At 43.2% G+C, this 20,240-nt stretch overlaps 1 protein-coding gene across 13 annotated transcripts in view; it reads left to right on the plus strand.

Annotated features, from left to right (window-relative positions):
- LOC106824685 (S-methyl-5'-thioadenosine phosphorylase-like) overlaps positions 1–20,240 on the plus strand; it is a 56,133-nt gene that overhangs the window by 8,967 nt on the left and 26,926 nt on the right. For 4 of the 13 annotated variants that reach the window (XM_070495480.1, XM_070495487.1, XM_070495483.1 and 1 more), the window contains exons 2-3: positions 7,860–7,957; positions 14,035–14,202. In XM_070495480.1, the coding sequence (XP_070351581.1) occupies positions 7,860–7,957; positions 14,035–14,202 (266 nt within the window). The other 9 variants (XM_070495481.1, XM_070495482.1, XM_070495486.1 and 6 more) reach the window with 7 other exon arrangements.

Consider the following 20,240-nt stretch of genomic DNA (forward strand, 5'->3'; position numbering starts at 1 on the left):
TTGAACTTAAAAAAGAAGTTAGAAAGGGGCCGGCTCAGTTGCAAAGCAGTTAAGTACGCACGTTCTGCTTCGGTGGCCCGGGGTTTGCCGGTTGGATCCCAGGTGTGGACATGGCACGCCTTGGCAAGCCATGCTGTGGTAGGCATCCCACATATAAAGTAGAGGAAGATGAGCATGGTTGTTAGCTCAGGGCCAGTCTTCCTCAGCAAAAGAGAAGGATTGGCAGCAGATGTTAGTTCAGGGCTAATCTTCCTCAAAAAAAAAAAAAAAGAAAATTTAGAACTCCCCTTGACTTAATTATTTATATTTACATGTGTGTATGAAGGACAGGTGGATTTCATAAATATACGTGAGGCTAATGTTTCCTGCTATCCCAGATTGCTCTATCTGTGATCCCTTACAACTCTGATTTTAGTGGCATAGGAAAGAAAAATCTGTTTTTTTATCAGATGAGGTAATGAGGAGAAATCATTACCAAATGAATATACTGAATATTTTCTAACATACCAGTCTTATAAAAATTCTTTATTCCATAGCCCATTATTAGAGATAATAAAATTGGTAAGAAAGTAGTTTCCACACCATGTTTGTTTATTTTTAATGTTGGTTTTCTCACTTTAGCTAGATAAAGTACCTTTCTGTTCTGGGTTGTTATTCAAATAGTCAGCAATAGGGATCTCATCAAGATGGCTGTGTAGGCAGACTCTGAACTCACCTTCTCCCATGAACACAGGCAGGTTACAACTATTCTTGGAAAAATTACCCCAGAGAGAGAACTGAAAACTGGATAAAGATAACCCCTACAGCAAGGGACAGTCCTGACTGAGATGGAAGAGGCAGAAATTCCTCTCCAGAGAGAAAAAAGCCACCTTCACAAGCCACAGAGCTTCATAGCCAGTGGAATGGGAGCCACCCTAAGGTACGCAGCCCTCCCTGGAGAAGTGGGGACCTTACTGGGGGTGCGTTACATCTATAAGCATCCTTCAGACTCAGCATAACTGAGATGACTCATACTATCTGCCTTCTAGCTATTAACTACAACAGGGAATACCCCTAGAAAAGCTACTGGACATAAGCTGAAAAACCCAGCTGTTAAAGGGCCCACACACAAATTCACCCATCTCAGAGCAACTTAAAACCACCAGAAAGAGTGGGGCACAGTCCTTTGGTGAAAAGAGACTCACCTCGTAGGCTCTGGGTGCATCTCAGTGAGAGGCGAGCCCTTTCTGGAGACTGAGACATTGGCAGCAGCCATTGTTGTGACCTAGTACAGGGGTGCTTACACAAATGCCGGCAGATGCAATTGGAGTTCTTCCCCTGGCCTGTTAGCCCAGGGGTCTGCCACACCCACTAGAGTGCAGATTTAATCCAGCTCAGCCAGGGCAGGCAGTCCACCCTAGGGACTGGCCACTCCCAGTAGCAAGCCCTCAGGCTACTTGTCGACCTGCATAGACTGGGTACCTCGATCCTCCACAAGCAGATGCATGTATCTGCCTCTGTGAGGCAGGGCCTGTGTGAAGACTAGGTGAACTGTGGGGGGTGTTGGTGGAGAGGTGGGGCCTCTGCAGTGGGGTGACTGGGTACACTCCAGGGGATCGAGAAGTGTGCACGGGCCAGGACTGTGTTGACAGTGTGTGTGGACCTGTGGGGGGTGGAGCTTATCAGTGGCAGAAGACTTGTGCTTCACAAACAACCACAAAGGGGATTGGCCCCACCTTCCAAAGCCTGAATCAAATGAGTACTCCCATGCCTGGGGCCAGCCCCACTTGGCTACAATCCTAAGAGAGCTAACAATAGCCTTGCAGGCCTGAGGCCTACAGTAATTATAATTTCCTGAGCAACCAGCCACACTGGGTGCCTACCCAATTAACAGGAAAACTGCAAAAGGAGTGTGCTATTAGACCTTGTAGCCACCAGTGCTAGGGCTCCCCAAACCTGACATATAAACAGCCAGCCAGGGAGAGAAAGCCTAGACTCCCTGGGTACCTGCAGTAAGAGCAACCCTGCCCCAGCAGAAGGACACATGTAGCCCACACAGGGGTCACTCCTGAAACATTTCGACTGGTGATGAGAGGGAAGCATACTGCTGGGCCTCAAAAGGCATCCCTTACATAAGGCCACTTCTCCAAGATCAAGAGACATAGCTGACTTACCTAATACGTAGATATAAGCACAGAGAAAGAAGCATAATGAGGAGGCAAAGGAATACATTCCAAGCATGGGAACAGGCCAGAACCCCAGAAAAAGAACTAAATGAAACGGAAATAAGCAATCTGCCTGACAAAGAGTTCAAACAAAATCTCATAAGGGTGCTCACTGATTCTGCAAGAAGACTGGATGAACATGTGAGAATGTCAACAAAGAACTGGAAAATATAGAAAAGAACCAGTCAGAAATGAAGAATACAATACGGGAAATGAAAAATTCTCTAGAGGGACTAAATAGCAGAGTAGATGATACAGAAGAATGGATCAGCAAGCTGGATGAAAGACTAGAGGAAATCAGCCAAGCTGAACAGATAAAAGAAAAAAGAATTAGGCAGAATGAGAACAGTCTAAGGGAACTCTGGGACAATATCTAGTGCACTAATATCCATATTATAGGTGTCCCAGAAGGAGAAGAGAGAGACAAAGGGGCAGAGAATCTATCTGAAGAAATAATAGCTGAGAACTTTCCTAACCTAAAGAAGGAAATAGACATCCAAGTGCAGGAAGCACAGAGAGTACCAAACAAGATAAACCCAAAGAGGCCCACCCCAAGACACATTATAATTAAAATGTCCAAAATTAAGGATAAAGAGAGAATCCTAAAAGTGGCAAGAGAAAAGCAGCAAGTGACATACAAAGGAAAGCCCATAAGGCTATTGGTGGACTTCTCAGGCGAAACCCTACAGGCTAGAAGAGAGTAGCATGACTTATTTAAAGTGCTGGAAGGAAAAAACCTACAGCTAAGAATACTCTATCCAGTAAAGTTATCATTCAGATTGGAAGGAGAGAAAGAGTTTCCCAGAGAAGCAAAAATTACAGCAGTTAATCACCACATAACCAGTTCTATGAGAAATGCTGAAGGGAGTTATTTAAGTGAGAAAGAGAAGACCAGAAATAGGGATAAGAAAAGTATCAAAAACAAAAACAAACCCCAAAACAGGCAATAAAATCACTCATAAAGGCAAAAATACAGTAAAGGTAGCAGATCAACCACATATGAAGATAATATGAATGTTAAAAGACAAAAGTACTAAAATTACGTATTTGAAGGTAATTTCGTAGACACACACAAAATAAGAGATTAGATATGATTTCAAAAACATAAAATGTGGGAGGAGGGGAGTAAGAGTAAAGCTTTTAGAAAGAGGTCAAGCTAAACAGACTATCAACTCAATATAGACTGCTATATACATAGAATATTATATGGGCACCTCACAGTAATCACAAACCAGAAAACTATAATAAATAAATAAGTAATAGGAAAGAGATCAAACATATTACTAAAGAAAGCCATCAAACCACAAGGGAAGAGAGCAAGAGAAGAACTAAAACACCCAGGAAAAAAAATAACAAGATGGCAATAGACACATATTTATCACTAGCTACTTCAAATGTCAGTGGACTAAATGCTCCAATCAAAAGGCATAGGGTGGCCAATTAGATAAAAAAACAAGACCCATATATATGCTGCATACGAGAGACACACTTCAGACCTAAAGGCACTCACAAACTGAAAGTGAAAGGATGGAAAAAGATACTCCATGTAATTGCACAGAAAAGAAAGCAGGGGTAGCAATACATATATCAGACAAAATAAACTTTAAAACAAAAACTGTAACAAGAGACAAAGAAAGGCACTACGTAATGACAAAGGTAACAATCCAATCCAACAAGAAGATATCTCACTTGTAAATATCTATGCTCCAAACACAGGAGCACCTAAATATATAAAGCAATTATTAACAGACATAAAAGGAGAAATAGACAGTAACACAATAACAGTAGGGGACTTTAACACTCCACTTACAGCAATGGATAGATCATCCAAACAGAAGATCAATAAGGAAACATTGGCCTTAAACGAAACATTAGACCAAATGGACTTAGTAGATATATATAGAACATTCTATCCAAAAATCGCAGAATACACATTCTTTTAAAATGCACATGGAACATTCTCCAGGGTTGATAACATATTAGGTCTCAAAACAAGTCTCAATAAATTTAAGAAGATTGAAATAATACCAATCATCTTTTCTGACCACAAAGATATGAAACTAGAAATCAACTACAGGAAGAAAATCAGAAAAGCCACAAAAATGTGGAGATTAAACAAAATGCTACTGAACAACAAAGGAATCAATGAAGAAATCAAAGGAGAAATCAAAAAATACCTGGAGACAAAGGAAATTGAAAATACAACATGCCAAAATCTATGGGATACAACAAAAGCAATTCAAAGAGGGAAGTTTATAGCAATACAGGTGTACCTCAACCAACAAGAAAAATCCCAAATAAACAATCTAACAGTTCACCTAAAGGAACTGGAAAAAGAAGAACAAACAAAACCCAAAATCAGCAGAAGGAAGGAAATAGTAAAAATCAGAGCAGAAATAAATGAAATAGAGACTAAAAAAAAACAAGAGAAAAGATCAGTGAAATCAAGAGTTAGTTCTTTGAAAAGATAAACAAAATTGACAAACCTTTAGCTAGACTCACTAAGAAAAAGTGAGAGAAGGCTCACATAAATAAAATCAGAAATAGGAGAAATTACAATGGACACCTCAGAAATACAAAAGATTATAAGAGTATACTAGGAAAAACTGTATGCCAACAAATTGGATAATCTAGCAGAAATGGATAAATTTTTAGAATCATAAAACCTTCCAAAACTGAATCAAGAAGAAATAGAGAATTTGAATAGACCAATCACCAGTAAGGAGATCGAAACAGTAATCAAACACCTCCAAAAAAATAAAAGTCCGGGACCAGACGGCTTCCCTGGTGAATTCTACCAAATATTCAAAGAAGTGTTAATACCTATCCTTCTCAAACTCTTCCAAAAAATTGAAGAGGAGGGGAAGCTTCCTAACTCTCTATGAAGCCAGCATTACCCTGATGCCAAAAACAGACAAGGACAACATAAAAAAAGAAAATTACAGGCCAATATCACTGATGACCATTGATGGAAAAATCCACAACAAAATACTAGCAAATTGGATACAACAATACGTTAAAAAGATCATACATCATGATCAAGTGGGATTTATTCCAGGGATGCAGGGATGGTTCAACATCCGCAAATCAATCAGCATGACCCCAGATTAACAAAAGGAAGAATAAAAATCATATGATCATCTCAAAAGACACAGAGAAAGCGTTTGACAAGATACAGCATCCGTTTATGATAAAACTTCTAAGTAAAATGGGTATAAAGGGAAAATACCTCAACATAATAAAAGCCGTATATGACAAACCCACAGTTAATATCATTCTCAACAGAGAAAAACTGAAAGCTGTCCCTCTAAGAACAGGAAGCAGACATGGATGCCCACATTCACCCCTCTTATTTAACATGATATTGGAAGTCCTAGCCAGAGCAATCAGGCAAGGAAAAGAAATAAAAGGGATCCAAATTGAAAAGGAAGAAGTGAATCTGTCACTGTTTGCAGAGGACATGATTTTATATGTAGAAAACCCTGAAGAATCCACTAAAAAACTTTTAGAAATAATAAGTGAGTACAGTCAAGTTGCAGGTTACAAAATCAGCATACAAAAACCAGTTGCATTTCTACAAACTATTAATGAAGTAGCAAAAAGAGAGATTAAGAATATAATCCCATTTATAATTACAACAAAAAGAATGAAATACCTCCAGTAAACTTAACCAAAGAGGTGAAAGATCTATACACTGAAAACTATAAAACATTGTTGAAAGATATTGAAGAAGACACAAAGAAATGGAAAGATATTCCATGCTCTTGGATTGGAGGAATTAACATGGTTAAAATGTCCATACTGCCTAAAGCAATCTATAGATTCAGTGCAATCCCTCTCAAAGTTCCAAGAACATTTTTCGCAGAAATAGAACAAAGAATCCTAAAATTCATATGAAACAACAAAAGACCTCAAATAGCCAAAGGAATCCTGAGAAAAAAGAACGAAACTGGAGGTATCACACTCCCTGATTTCAAAATATACTACAAAGCCATGGTAACCAAAATAGCATTGTACTGGCACAAAAACAGACTCAAGGATCAATGGAACAGAGTCAAGAGCCGAGAAATAAATCCACACATTTATGGACAACTAATTTTAGAGAAGGGAACCAAGAACATACAATGGAGAAAGGAAAATCTCTTCAATAAATGGTGTTGGGAACATTGGCCAGCCACATACAAAAGAAGGAAAGTAAACCATTATCTTACACCATGCACAAAAATCAACTCAAAATGGATGAAAGACTTGAATGTAAGATCTGAAACCATAAAACTTCTAGAAGAAAACATAGACAGTACCCTTTTCGACATTGGTCTTAGCAGCATTTTTTCAAATACCATGTCTGACCGGGCAAGGGAAAAAATAGAAAAAATAAACAAATGGGACTACATCAAACCAAAAAGCTTCTGCACAGGAAAGGAAACCATCAACAAAATGAAAAGACGACCTAACAATTGGGAGAAGATATTTGCAAACCATATATCAGATAAGGGGTTAATATCCAAAATATACAAAGAACTCATAGATCTCAACAACAGAAAAACCCAACAACCCAATTGAAAAATGGGTGAAAGATCTCAACAGAGATTTCTCCAAAGAAGATATGCAGATGGCCAACAGGCATATGAAAAGATGTTCAACATCATTAGCTATCAGGAAACTGCAAATCAAAACTACAATGAGATATCACCTCACTCCCTTCAGAATGTCTATAATGAAGAAGACAGGAAACAGTAAGTGGTGGAGAGGATGTGGAGAGAAGGGAAACCCTCATACACTGCTGGTGGGAGTGCAAACTGGTGCAGCCACTATGGAAAACAGTATGTAGATTTCTCAGAAAATTAAGAATAGGTCTACCATATGATCCAGCTATTCCACTGCTGGGTATTTATCCAAAGAATTTGAAAACACGAATGCGTAAAGATACATGCACCCCTATGTTCACTGCAGCCTTATTCACTATAGCTAAGACTTGGAAGCAGCCTAGGTGCCCATCAAGGGACAAATGGATAAAGGAGATGTGGTATATATACATAATGGAATACCACTCAGCCATAAGAAGTGATGAAATGTTGCCATTTGTGACAACATGGATGGACCTTGAGGGTATTAGGCTAAGTGAAATAAGTCAGAGGGAGAAAGTCAAATACCGTATGATCTCACTCATAAGTGGAAGATAAAAACAGTGACAAACAAACACATAGCAACAGAGATTGGATTGGTGGTTACCAGAGGGGAAGGGTGGAGGGAGGAGGGCGAAAGAGGTGATTAGGTGCATGCATGTGGGTATGGGTTGTAATTAGTCTTTGGCTGGTGAACATGATGTAATCTACACAGAATTCAAAATATATTACGATGTACACCTGAAAGTTATATAGTGTTATAAACCAATGTTACTGCAATAAAAAAAAATAGCAATAAGTGCGATGAGTCCACTAAACCCATACTTTGGTTATTACTGGAATATAGAGGCCCTTCAAATGTTTCTTGAATGAATAATTGTTTTTCAGTAGTGTTTAGATTTTTTAAAAAACAGGGCTTAGTAAGAATGGAGAATAGCATTTACTATGAATAAATGAATTCGCTTAAAATAATGATTTTGTTTCTAATGAAAAATGATCAAATATGGTATCTTTTTCTTGTTTCCCCTAGATTGGAGTCATTCGTGGAACAGGCCTGGATGATTCAGAAATCTTAGAAGGAAGAACCGAAAAATATGTGGATACTCCGTTTGGCAAGGTTAATCTCCAGTTAGTGGAGAGAAGCTTTTTCCTTTCTCCTTGCTGGCTTGGTTTTTAAGTTTAAAATTTAAAAAAAAAATCATAACTGCTATTGTGTTGGCAGCCCAGGGCTGCCTCCCCCAGGCTGAGAGGGGCCAGCAGTCCCGGCACTGGGTCCCACCAGCTGAGACAGTGGCCCTGAGGATGCCTGGGGCATACGGTAGAGAACGTGGCTTTTGAACGTGTGCACTAACTTCTCAGCTTCTGTCCCTGGAAACCAGATGCTCATGCAGACACAGCAACGGTACTTTTCAGGTCTCTGCATCCAAATCAGCTTCTAATTTGGGGCCCGTATGTCACACCACACTAATTTAGCAGATAGACTGATTACAGATGGGAGGAAATGTCATTGCCAAGTGGCCTTTCCTTAGGAAGCCCTGCCCAAAGCGGGGTTTCTTGGGGATCCACCACATGATTGCATAACTGAACTGGAAATAAAACTCCTCCTTTCTGTTAAAAGGAGGCTGTTTGTTCTTCCAGCCCACATGTCACCCAGCCAGGGCGCGAGAGTCTCCCTCCTCCTGTCTGCATAGTGCTCCTTCCAGACATGGCAGTTCCTCTCATCCTCCCACGAGGATCCTGCGTCTGGCAGTCCCAACTAAACTCTCTCCTTTTCAGCCAAGTCCTTAGATGGACCTCATGTCCTCCAAGCCCTGAGGTCAGCTCGGCTCACTTCTTCCCCTCACGTTGTCTTCACCTCCTCAGTTCTCAGGATCTTTCCCTCCATGACCTCAGATCACCGAATGGCCATCTCAGACCCGGGTAACATGGCACACACTTCCAGTGCTGAGTTCCTAAGTTCCATGACAAGGGCCTCCTGTCCTTCCCACGTTTCACTCTCACAGCTATTCTTGAACCTGCCAGATACCCTTGACACATGTGTAGTTGACGATCATATCATCAGAGTGCCCTGGGGTGCTTGCTACAAAGAGCTCTTACTAAAGGGGACCTCCCCACACACCAGGGCGGCCTTCCAGTGACTCTCTGTGCTCAGAGAGGGCTCAGTGAGGACTGATGGGGTGATCAAGTTGATCCTCAAATCCAGACTCTTTACTTCTTTGAAGCGTGTCTTCAGACTCCAAGTTTCCATGAATCCTGTTGTGGTGGAACCGTTGAAATGGCAGCTTTTTAATCGTTCATATGTATGTTTTCAACTCACTGAGCTGTAACCATTTTTCATTATGTGCAGCCTTCTGATGCCTTAATTTTGGGGAAGATAAAGAACGTTGATTGTGTCCTCCTTGCAAGCTAAGGTATTTTAAAGCGTTTTGAATGTTACTAAAGGAGAATTTAAATTTAAGTTAAATTCTAGAAAGAGTAGTGATGCAGGTATGAGATTTTATGCGTTGCTGGAGCCAGAGCATCTTAGTCACCGTGATTGACCACTTAGGGTTTCGGGAAGTTTTATTGACTTTTGAGATCAAGACCCACCCGCCTCTGCCAACCCCCTGCTTAGGGTGAGAAAGTGGTTAGAATAATCCGGTGAGTGATAAGATGAGTTTGACTACAGTTGAAGCTCTGGTTTCAGTTCTAGCTACAGGAAGAAATGTTTTCTTCTGTTTCTCTTTCCTTCTTCTTTTTCCAATTAACAAGATAAAAGCAAAACTGCTTCATTCATGACCCCTTGTGTGGCAATAGTTCTAAGTTTTCAGAGAGTGGCTTTCTGGTCCCTGAAATGGATTCCCTGTGGTGTCCACACCCTTGTTTTCTTGACAAGGCTAGTGCTGTTCCATATTATAGAGGAGGCAAATTATTTTTATCACACAGAAATTAGTCAGACTTACATGTTTCAGCTTTCTATTGCTGCATAAAAATTATGACAAATTTAGCAGCTTAAAATAGTATACATTGTCGCACAGTTTCCAGGTGAACAAGAGTGTGGTTACAGCTTAGCTGAGTCCTCTGTTCAAGGTCACACAACATCATTCAAGAGCTTGTTCTCATTTTGAGCTCCAGGTCCTCGTTCAGTGGCAGAATTCAGTTCCTTGGGGTTATAGGACTGAGGCCTTCAGCTCCCAGAGGCTGTCCACTTTCTCTGCCATGTGGCCCTCTCCGTGGGCAGTTCACATGACAACAGCTTGCTTCTCTAAGGCCAGCAGGAAGTCTCTAGTGTGTGCTGGCCAGGTGGAGCCTGACTATGGGAGGACTCCCAGCACATTTGCTGTATTCTATTGGTTGGAAGCGAGTCTTGGGTCCCCCTGCAGTTGAGAAGGAGGAGTTATTCAGAGCATGAAAATTGGGAACCACCCTAGGCTCTCTCTTCCACACTGTGTTTTTGAAACAGAAATGGCTTCACTGATTCTGCAAGTGAAAGGAAACTGAACAAAATGAAAAGACAGCCCACCAACTAGGAGAAAATATTTGCAAATCATCTACCTGACAAGCGGTTGATTTCCAAAATATATAAAGAACTCAGAGAACTCAACAAAATAAGAGCAAAGAATTCAATTCAAAAAATGGGCAGAGGATATGAATAGAGATTTTTCCAAAGAAGATATACAAGTGGCCAACAGGCACATGAAAAGATGTTCAACATCACTAATTATTAGGGAAATGCAAATCAAAACCACAAGGAGATTTCACCCTAAACCAGTCAGAATGGCTATAGTTGGCAAGAAATAACAAATGTTGGAGAGGTTGTGGATAAAAAGGAACACTTAAACACTGCTAGTGGGAATGCAAACTGTTGCAGCCACTATGGAAAGCACTATGGAGATTTCTCAAAAAATTAAAAGTAGAAATACCATATGACTCAGCTATCCCACTCCTGGGTATTTATCCAGAGAACATGAAATCAATAATATGAAGAGATTTATGCACTGCCATGTTCATTGCATCATTATTCACAATAGCCAAGACTTGGAAGCAGCCCAAGTCCCCATCGACTGATGAATGGATAAAGATGTAGTGTATATATACAATGGAATACTACTCAGCCATAACAAAAGAAAAATCATGCCATTGTGACCACATGGATGGACCTTGAGGGTATTATGTTTGGCGAGATAAGCCAGACAGAGAAAGACCATATGATTTCTCTCATATGTGGAAGATAAACAAACACATGGAAGAAGAGAACAGATGAGTGGTTACCAGAGGGGAATGGGGTGGGAGGAGGGAGAAAGGGATAAAGGGGCTGATATGCATAGTGATGGATAAAAATTTAACTGTTGTTGGTGAGCACAATGCAGTCTATCCAGAAACTGATATATAATCATGCACACCTGAAGTTTACACAGTGTTAGGCCAGGATGACCTCAAGAAAAACAAAAACCTCAGCTGAATGCCGTAAAACTAAATTTTAGTTTCAGATGGTCACACGGGGTCAGTTTCAGGCACCCTTCTTTGTTGGTCTGTGGTCATTGCTGGAGAGTCACTTAATTTTTTCCAGACTCTATGAGGAAACAGTTGGTGGGGTGGCCCTGGCCCCATGAGGACAGTTTGATACTCCTGCCAACTGGATGGAAGCGTGTTGCCCCGTGAACTGTTTGAGCCTTTAATGCAGTGGTTCTTACCTACTTTTGATGTTTGAATTTCTTTTGAAAATCTAATCTGACTTTTAGAGTCCAGTCTTAGAAAAATGAATGTGCTTTCTGGATGTTCCTAGGCCTCCACCTTCTGAGAGGACGTCTGTGATCTCAGGGTAAAAAGTGTGAAATTATGTACAAATTATTATTGTTATTTTTTTTTTTTTGAGGAAGACTGGCCCTGAGCTAACATCCGTGCCCATCTTCCTCTGCTTTATGCTTGGGACGCCTCCCACAGCATGGCTTTTGCCAAGCGGTGCCATGTCCTCACCCCGGATCCGAACCGGCGAATTCCGGGCTGCCGAGAAGTGGAACTTGCTAATGTAACCGCTGTGCCACTGGCCCGGCCCCTATACAAATTATTTCAGTGTTTTTAATAATTTCGTTGTCAGTGACCAGAAAAGACATTAAAGTTTCTTTTAAAATATGTCTATAGGGGCCGGCCCCATTGCCGAGTGGTTAAGTTTGCACACTCTGCTTCAGGGGCCCAGGGTTTCGCCAGTTCGGATCCTGGGCTCAGACATGACACCACTCATCAAGCCATGCTGGGGCGCTGTCCCACATGCCACAGCTGGAAGGACCCACAACTAAAAAAAAACTTACAACTGTGTACTGGGGGGCTTTGGAGAGAAGAAGGAGAAAGAAAATCTAAAAAGAAAAGAAACGTATCTATGGGATGATACAAGGGATATTTAAACACAACCCTGTGGTGCAGGTATTTTTATTATGCGTTTTACAGATGAAAAAAAAATTGAGATGAGAGAGCTGAGTGGCTTTGATGAGGTCACACGGCTAGTAGGTGGCAGAACTGGGGTTTGAACCCAGGCACTGTTACTCCAAAGCCCACACTTTTAATCATCATTGTACACAGTGAGATTTTTGTGTGTTCAGTTACTTCCTTGAACCTGTTTCCACGTTAGCCACATGCGAAGGACGCTGGACTCTTGACACGTGGCCTTTCTGTGCTAGAACAGCATGTGTGATGTTTGTAGTTTGTGAAGCAGCCAAGAATAATTTTAACTCTTTGTGAAATACTGCTTGTGAGTAACCATCTGACACGTGTGAATTTTAGAAATAATCATAGAAATTGGGTTCCCTTTACTGCCTGTTTACTGATGCTCTGGGTGTACGTGTGTGTGTTTAAGTGCTCAAAGAATTGCCACCAAACACATTTCTTTGTCCAGAGAATTGAGCTACACATGGCAGCTCCTGTTCGAGGTACCAGCAAGGAGACAGACAGGGGCTTCGCCCTCTCGGGGCTGATTCTAGTGGGAAAGACGGACGCTGAAAAGGAAAAAGTTGAGTTGCCGATAGATGCTAGAAAGGAAAAACAAGGTCATGGGATAGTGGTGTGACTTAGACGCAGTGGTCATGGAAAGCGCTTCTCTGAGGAGGTGACACTGGAGCTGTGACGTGAGGAAGACTGAGCAGGAATGAGCGCGGATGAGCAGCGAGAAGCCAGTGAGCCGAGTTGGGACAGGAAGGGATAAAAACGGGCCGAGGTGGCGTTAGTAGACTGGTGCCCAGATGGCGTGAGGGCCGTGGGTGTAGGATGTTTGGATTTTATTTGAAGTGTGACAGGAATCGTTGGTGGTTTCATTGGCTTTTCCGAAGCTGCCGTTACAAAGGAGCACAGGCTGGGTGGAAAGAAGTTGTTTCCTCACAGTTCTGGAGGCCGGAAGCCCACGACGAAGGTGTCAGCAGGCCTGCATCCTTCTGAGGGCCGGAGCGAAGATCTGGTCCGGGCCTGCCTCTTTGGCTTGCAGATGGCCGTCTTCTCCCTGTGTCTCCACGTGTCCTTCCCTCTGTGTGTGTCCAGATTTCCTTTTCTACTGAAGACACCATTGGTGTTGGGGTGGGGCCCACCCTAATAAGCTCATTTTAACTTAATTACCTCTTTCAAGACCCCGTCTCCGAATGCAGTCACATTCTGATGCACTGGGGTTCAGGACTTCACCGTAGGAGTTTGGGGGGACACAGTTCAGCCCATAACAGTGGTCACACGTGAGGTGATCGGCTTTTCGACAAAACCTTCTAATGTCCTCATAAACAACTGGGGACTCTAATGTTTTAAATGAATCGTTAACTTAGGTGATCAGACAGAAAGGAATGGAGAGATTCAGCTGGAAACTTGAGTTTCTGTTTCTGTTTTGCATCTTTCTTCAGTGGCACGTCTTGTTCGGTTTCCTGGCTTGTGTGAGGCCAGATGCCCCAGATTCTGGGGTGTTTGGTGCCCCCCAGGACAGAGACAGCACATCTTCCTGGAGAGTGAATTCTGATTAAGTTATTACCTACTCTTGACAGGAAAATAAATCCGTAGAATGTACAGCTGGCGTGCGCCTAAGACCGAGTAGTTTCCACTCACAGTGGGCTAGTCATTGCCCGACCTTCTAATTCTTCCTCTGCCAGTGGAAGTGCTTTGGTTGAAGGGCCGGAAGGCACTGCTGTAGGTTAGTTTTCTTCTCTAACAGTGTTAAAACGCCCTCTCACTCCCTACCATATTTACTGTCCCTCCCACAGGCACGGGAGGCAGCATAGCATCATGCCCTCAGAAGTCAACTACCGGGCGAACATCTGGGCTCTGAAGGAGGAAGGCTGCACACACGTCATCGTCACCACAGCCTGCGGTTCCTTGAGGGAGGAGATTCGGCCCGGAGACATCGTCATTATCGACCAGTTCATTGACAGGTGAGCAGTCATCTGAGAGGCTTGAGGCTCCTGGAAGAGCATCCCCAGCTCCGATGGGCGATGTGTGGGCACCTGGGGGAGGGGGCAGACCCAGAGAGCTGCTTTAAGTTTGTTACTGGGGGAGTATTTTAACATACACAGAATAAAAATCTCAAGTTCCTAATTCCCAGCTTTAACATTTATCAGTTCACTGCAGTTTGTAACTTTAAAATATAAGGACTCTTTAAAAACAAACAAATTACTTAGTGTTTCCTTAGTATTGGGGGTCTAGGCAGCTCTGTCCTTTTCCCTGTTGTCTCACAGACTGTTTTTTATTTACAGTTGCTTTGTTCAGATGAGAGTCCAGAGGAGATCCACTCATTATACGTGTGAGCTTATTAATAAGCCTTTTCGAAAAGTCTGGACGTTTCTACCCCCTTTTTTTCTTTTTGTCCTGTAGAGTCCCCACATTCTGGATTTTACTGACTGCATCCTTCAGTGTCATTTTGGGTCTTCCCTTGTCCTCAGTCTTTGCTGTAAGCCAGTGGTCAGCTCTGGAGGCCTGAGCAGAGCCAGGTTTGAATTCTTGGCAGACGTCCTCCCTTCTGCATCATATCAGGAGGCACAGAATGCCTGGGTGTCTTTTCATGATGTTAAGATCTGTCAGTAGATTTAGGAGCAAGGGATGTTTTGTTAATTAATTGCACAGGTAATATATTAATGTTCCTTTACCAAAAAATTCAACAGTAATAGACTGCCAAGATCCTGGGCTTTTTCTGTAGTTGAAGAAATCACAAGGGAAAGTGGTAGTTATAATTTTTAGTTCATCAGGAGTGTCCTTGATCATTGCCCAGTGGAATGAAACTATTCAGTTGAACCATGTGAAATTGCCCATTCTGTATGTCAAGAAGTGGTTCAGCAATTTCATGTGGTTCAATCTAATAAATAATGGGCTTAGACGAAAAGCATTACAACCCCCTCACCTATCATTTTTCCTGTTATTTTTTAGCACTTGGTGCTATATATGTGTTATCCCTCTTCCCCTCTAGAATGCAAGCCACGTGGAGGCAAAGACCCTCTCTGTCCTATTCGTCACTTTGTCCCTAACACCCATGACAAGGTCTGGCCTCTGGTTGCTCAGTCAGTATTTTTTGAGTGATTGAATGAACGTGATCGTTCAAAGGGAGAGGGAGGTTGGAGTTCCTGATATAATCTCTATGGCTGTTAAAGTCCATATGTTTGGAGATAACAACTTAAGAGGCTTGACTTAGAGGGCTGGCCCAGTAGCACAGAAGTTAAGTTCACACGTTCCTCTTCGGCAGCCCGGGGTTCGCTGGTTTCGATCCTGGGTGTGGACCTACACACCACTTGTCAACTCATGCTGGAGCAGGCGTCCCACCTCTAAAGTAGGGGAAGATGGGCATGGATGTTAACTCAGGGCCAGTCTCCTCTGGCAAAAGAGGAGGATTGGCAGCAGATGTTAGCTCAGGGCTAATCTTCCTCAAAAAGAAAGAAAATGGTTTTAATATGGTTGTTTAATAAAGTAGAGTACAGAACTCCATATTCAGAATGATCCGATTTGTAAAGTGTTATATACGATACCAGAAAGAAAATCTGTTTGGGTCCTAAGCCTAGGATTAATTCGTTACTTATGTGGTATAACTGTACATTGTTGCATTTCCCTGATCTTTCTCACGTGTAGTAACTGTAGATGGTTCACGCGCTGGTGCTTTCAAGAAAGCAGTTGGGGCAGAAGGATGTTCACTAGAAGGAGCACGGGTGTGGCCCACAGGTCTGGATTCCTTCTGTCTTGGCACTTCACAGCTGTGGGACCTTCAACTCCTGCAGTTTCTGTTTTCTCTTATGTGCTGTGTGGATAAGCTGCCTCTTTCATCTTGTGTGGGGAGTTAAGAGTCTCTAGCAAGTGCCTTTCTGCAATCTAGTAAATGTAACCCGCCCGATAAATGGGTGCCATTGTTTTCAATTTGGACATGTTGGCCAGAGGGGTGCAGTGGTTAACATCATTTGGTAACAACAGAAGAAAAGATCTGTTAAAAGGAGGATCCCTAAGGGAATACCATTTAGAATGAAATCTCATATTTTATGTTGGTTACAAAGTGCAGTGATAACATTTTGGATGTGTTAGGTTAGATGAAATATTAAAGCCAATTTTACCTGTTTCTCATACTTTTTTAATGTGGCTGCTAGAAAATTTAAAATTACGTATGTGTCTCATGTCCTATTGCTAATGGACAGCGTCTTCTAAATGAGACTGCCACTGGTTGAGCCGCGTGTTTTGCAGTTAACCAGGCTTGGGCACGTACGTGATTCACCGTGAGTATGTTGAATGGCTCAGGGGAGAGGAGAATCAGCTTTTTGCCTTGTGAGTAGTGCCCTACATGTGGTATACTGATGGCACATTTTTGAACAAAGTGCGTCTTGGTGTGTGGAGATGGGCGCCAGGTCCCTGCTCTTGGTGCCCTCACCGGGCCTGGGATGGTGAGCTCCAGAGGCTGTATGGTTTGTAGCCCGAGGACCCGGCCACCCCCACGGCTTCAGCGTGTCTGATAGAATTGCAGTGGTCTGCCAAGCCGCCCAGGGGGTTACGGCCACAGGGCAGGGGCACTGGATCAGGAGGTTTTGTCCTGGGCCTGTTTGGCCTCAGGCAAGTCCCTTGACCTGTGTGGGCCTCGGTCCCCTCTTCAGAATCAAGTTGAACTGCAATGTCTCTCTGCCCCCTCTTCTCTGTGCTACCTCTGGATTCTTCTCCAGCCACGGATCTGGAAACACACATCTGCCTGTCGCTCTAACTGCCAGCATCATCTTAGGGAAAAATCCTTGTCCGAAAGTGGCCTTCAAATGCTAAAGGGATTGTTTTAATCTCTCTGCCAGAAATCTGTGATAAGGAATCAGAATGGAATAATATGGTTCTTTATTTAATAGATGACAGGACTAAAGCCTGTTGCTCTCTCCACCCTTAGTGCCCAGCACAGAGGAAAGGACACCAACCGGGTGCATCAGCCATGCCGAGCATACCTTAGAGGTCGTTAAGATTCAGAGTGACAGGAGGCTCTAATTTTTATGGTTGTTTTCAAAAACGTTAGATTTCTACTCTAAAAATGAAATGTACCCTTGAAGGAATCTGACAGGCTGGAAAGCTCTCTTAAGAAAATGAGGTCATTCTCTTCTGAAAATCATTTTTTTCTTTCATGCCACTTCCGTCCTGTGAAAAGTTGAAAGCCTGGCCGAGGACAGGGGGATCCTGGGTGTGACTGACCTGGAGAGAGCGGGACAGCAGACAGGTGGGGAGGGCGCGGTTCCAGGTACTTCCGGGTGTGTGCAGTCAGTCCTGGCATCTGTTTCTCAGATGTGCAAAGAAATGCCTTAGCTAATATTTAAAGTGAAAATAACCTTCTTTTGTTTGTGATTAGAGCAGCTGTGGAAAGCAAAATAGGTCCGATCTAGAATTTAAACACCAAAAGCATGTGCCGCTTTTGTCGCTTTCCCGTTCTTATTGCACAGTGACAGGTTTCTTGACTTCCCTCGCCCTGGGTCCTGGGCTCCATGTGCTGTGTTATTCACAAACCAGAAGTTAAAAATACAATTTCTATCAAGAACGTGCTGGAGGATCATCCACAGTGAGTTTCTTCAGTGACGTACACCTCCTGCTGTAATGGGTTTAATTAATCTGTTTCTTCTGCCTTGGTGGACGTCCCCATTGTCAGAGCCACAAGGCATTTGGCAACTGATGTTGAAACGTGGTTAAGAATGGGACTTGTTCTACTTCTTGACAGTCATTCTACGGTCCATGTGAACTTGGGAAAGAATTTGTCTGCCCTTTCGTCTGTCCTATTCTTGTGGGCTATTTATACTTGAAAAGGATCTCATAAGGGAGACACTGCAAGATTCATAACTTGGGGTTTCTTCTCCCGTGGTACACACCCTTGTGTGTGCAGGGTACACCTGGCACTGACAGTGTCGCCTGTGGGGAAGTGAAGCAAGACGGTGAGTGGGGGAGAAAGAAAGACCTCATAAGGGAGCCAAAGTCGATTTCCCTCCCCAGCCTTAGCTTTGCCACATGAAACGGAGCCAGCATTCTGAAAGCTCAGCTGCTCTCAGGTCCCATAAGGCTTTTTAGGTTGTTATTCTCTTGGGTTGTATATCTGCTTCCATCTCGTGCCTTCTGGTCTTCCATGCCTGACTATTTGCCGCCGTCCAGGGAGCAGCTGGGAGAGCCGCCTGTCTCCTTATGTGCTGGGTGGTTGCTGTTACCTCCTCTCCCAGTAGTGACTCTTCTTTCTGCAAAAGGCTCTGAGGAAGCACGTCCCTGCCTGTGGCATGGTGAGGGCCCCGGGGAAGCCTCACCCAATTCTGAGGCAAGACTTGGGAAAGTTAGAAGCAGGACATTGCAGTCACTTGGCTTCTGTTTTGTTTTTACTTTTCAGCCTTGCAGCTGGAAGGTGTGACTGTCTCTCACATCAGATACCCACCCCACTCTTAGAGCCTGACCTTAGTGATGCAGTATCCAGTGGAGCGTACAAGTGATTTCTGATGAGAATTTTGCAGTGGGAGCAAGACGCCTGTTTCCCCACCAGCTGCTTTTTCACAGCATGAGGCACGTTGTCTCCTCCCGTTTTCCTTCCTTGCACACACCCTGCATTGTTGAACCCGGTTACTGTCAGATACTTGTAGGGAGTCATTTGTCTGTGTGAGAGGACTGACTGTATGGCATTTCTTTCACCCCACACCAATAACTGTCCATGTCGTGCAAGGCACATGTGGGCAGGGGATTCCAGCCGTTTCCACACGTGACCTTTCTCCTCTTCAACATCGTTCCTGATGATTATCATTGAAAGGAATTCAATTCACCATATTTATCATGCATGTATTGAAAGGAACAGCTAGATCTGTGACCTGATTGGGAAGACGCCCACATTATATTAAGTTAAAAACAAGATAGAGACTAGTATGATCTCTCAAACTGCTTCTGTCACTATCAGAAATATCTCAAGGTGAGGCTAGCTAACATCATCTGTAAGGACAAGAATGAGATTCTTACTTTTTAATAATGCCCTTTATCAGGAATTTTTTGTAGATAAAGGTTTTGTGTTATTTTTACAATGAGAAAAATATGACCAAAAAATTAAGATTAAGAAAGCAGGTGTAATTCCTAATGCCAAGTGTTTTCTTCAAAGTGCGGTTGACACGTTGGCCTGTTGTGCCTGGGCCCGGGTTAGGTTCTGCTTGGAGAATGCAGCAGAGGAAGCCCCAGCTTGGAAGTGAGGACGTCCACAATGCTTTCCTGGCTCTGCCCCCAAATTCCTTTGTCGCTTAGTCTCTCATCTGCTAAATGAGGGGTTGGATTGATTCCTGAGATGAACTCTTAGGAATTCACCCTCTTGAGAGAATTAGTGTCTTGCTAGAATTGGGAGAGTGGGGGGGTTGGGGTGAGCTTCGGCTGCTGATGTGGGCTTACTCATCAGGAAAGTCCCGCTGTAAACGCGGTGGTGAGGGATTATGTCAGTGTTTGCCCCTTGCAAAGGCACTGCCCTGCTTCGGGCTTCCCCCGCCTTGTTTGGTGCAAAGTTCCCCTCCCCCACCCCTTTCAAGGACTGGCCTCAGAGCTCCAGATGTGCTCTGATGACACTTCCGTCCTCATCAGTCTTTTAATGTTTTGGGCAGAGGATGGATTCTTATCATGGAAATGGAGGTTTATGGTAAAGAATTGCACAGGAAGCCTGTGCTTAGCTTTCTCCCATTCCTGTCGGCAGCTGTTTGAAACCCTGAGTGCTCTCTCACAGCTTCCTGCCCGTCTCCTTCGCTCTTCGTTGAGTCTGTTGCTCTTGACAAGACGACACGCTATTAGGCGTGGACTCACCTTCTTCCTCCTCCCTCCCTTTGACCAGTTACATGCATTCCTGTCCTTTGTCATCTTCCTGTATTTAGCTGTCCCAGAAGTGGGGGCAGCTACCTCCCGTGTGAGGTTGACTCTTCCTGTGGTCTGTTCCCCAGCCTGTTCTGTTGTCACCTCCTCACCGCATATCCTTAGTGTCATTCAA

This window comes from Equus asinus, chromosome 23 (genome assembly GCF_041296235.1).
Source record: "Equus asinus isolate D_3611 breed Donkey chromosome 23, EquAss-T2T_v2, whole genome shotgun sequence".
NCBI lineage: Eukaryota > Metazoa > Chordata > Mammalia > Perissodactyla > Equidae > Equus > Equus asinus.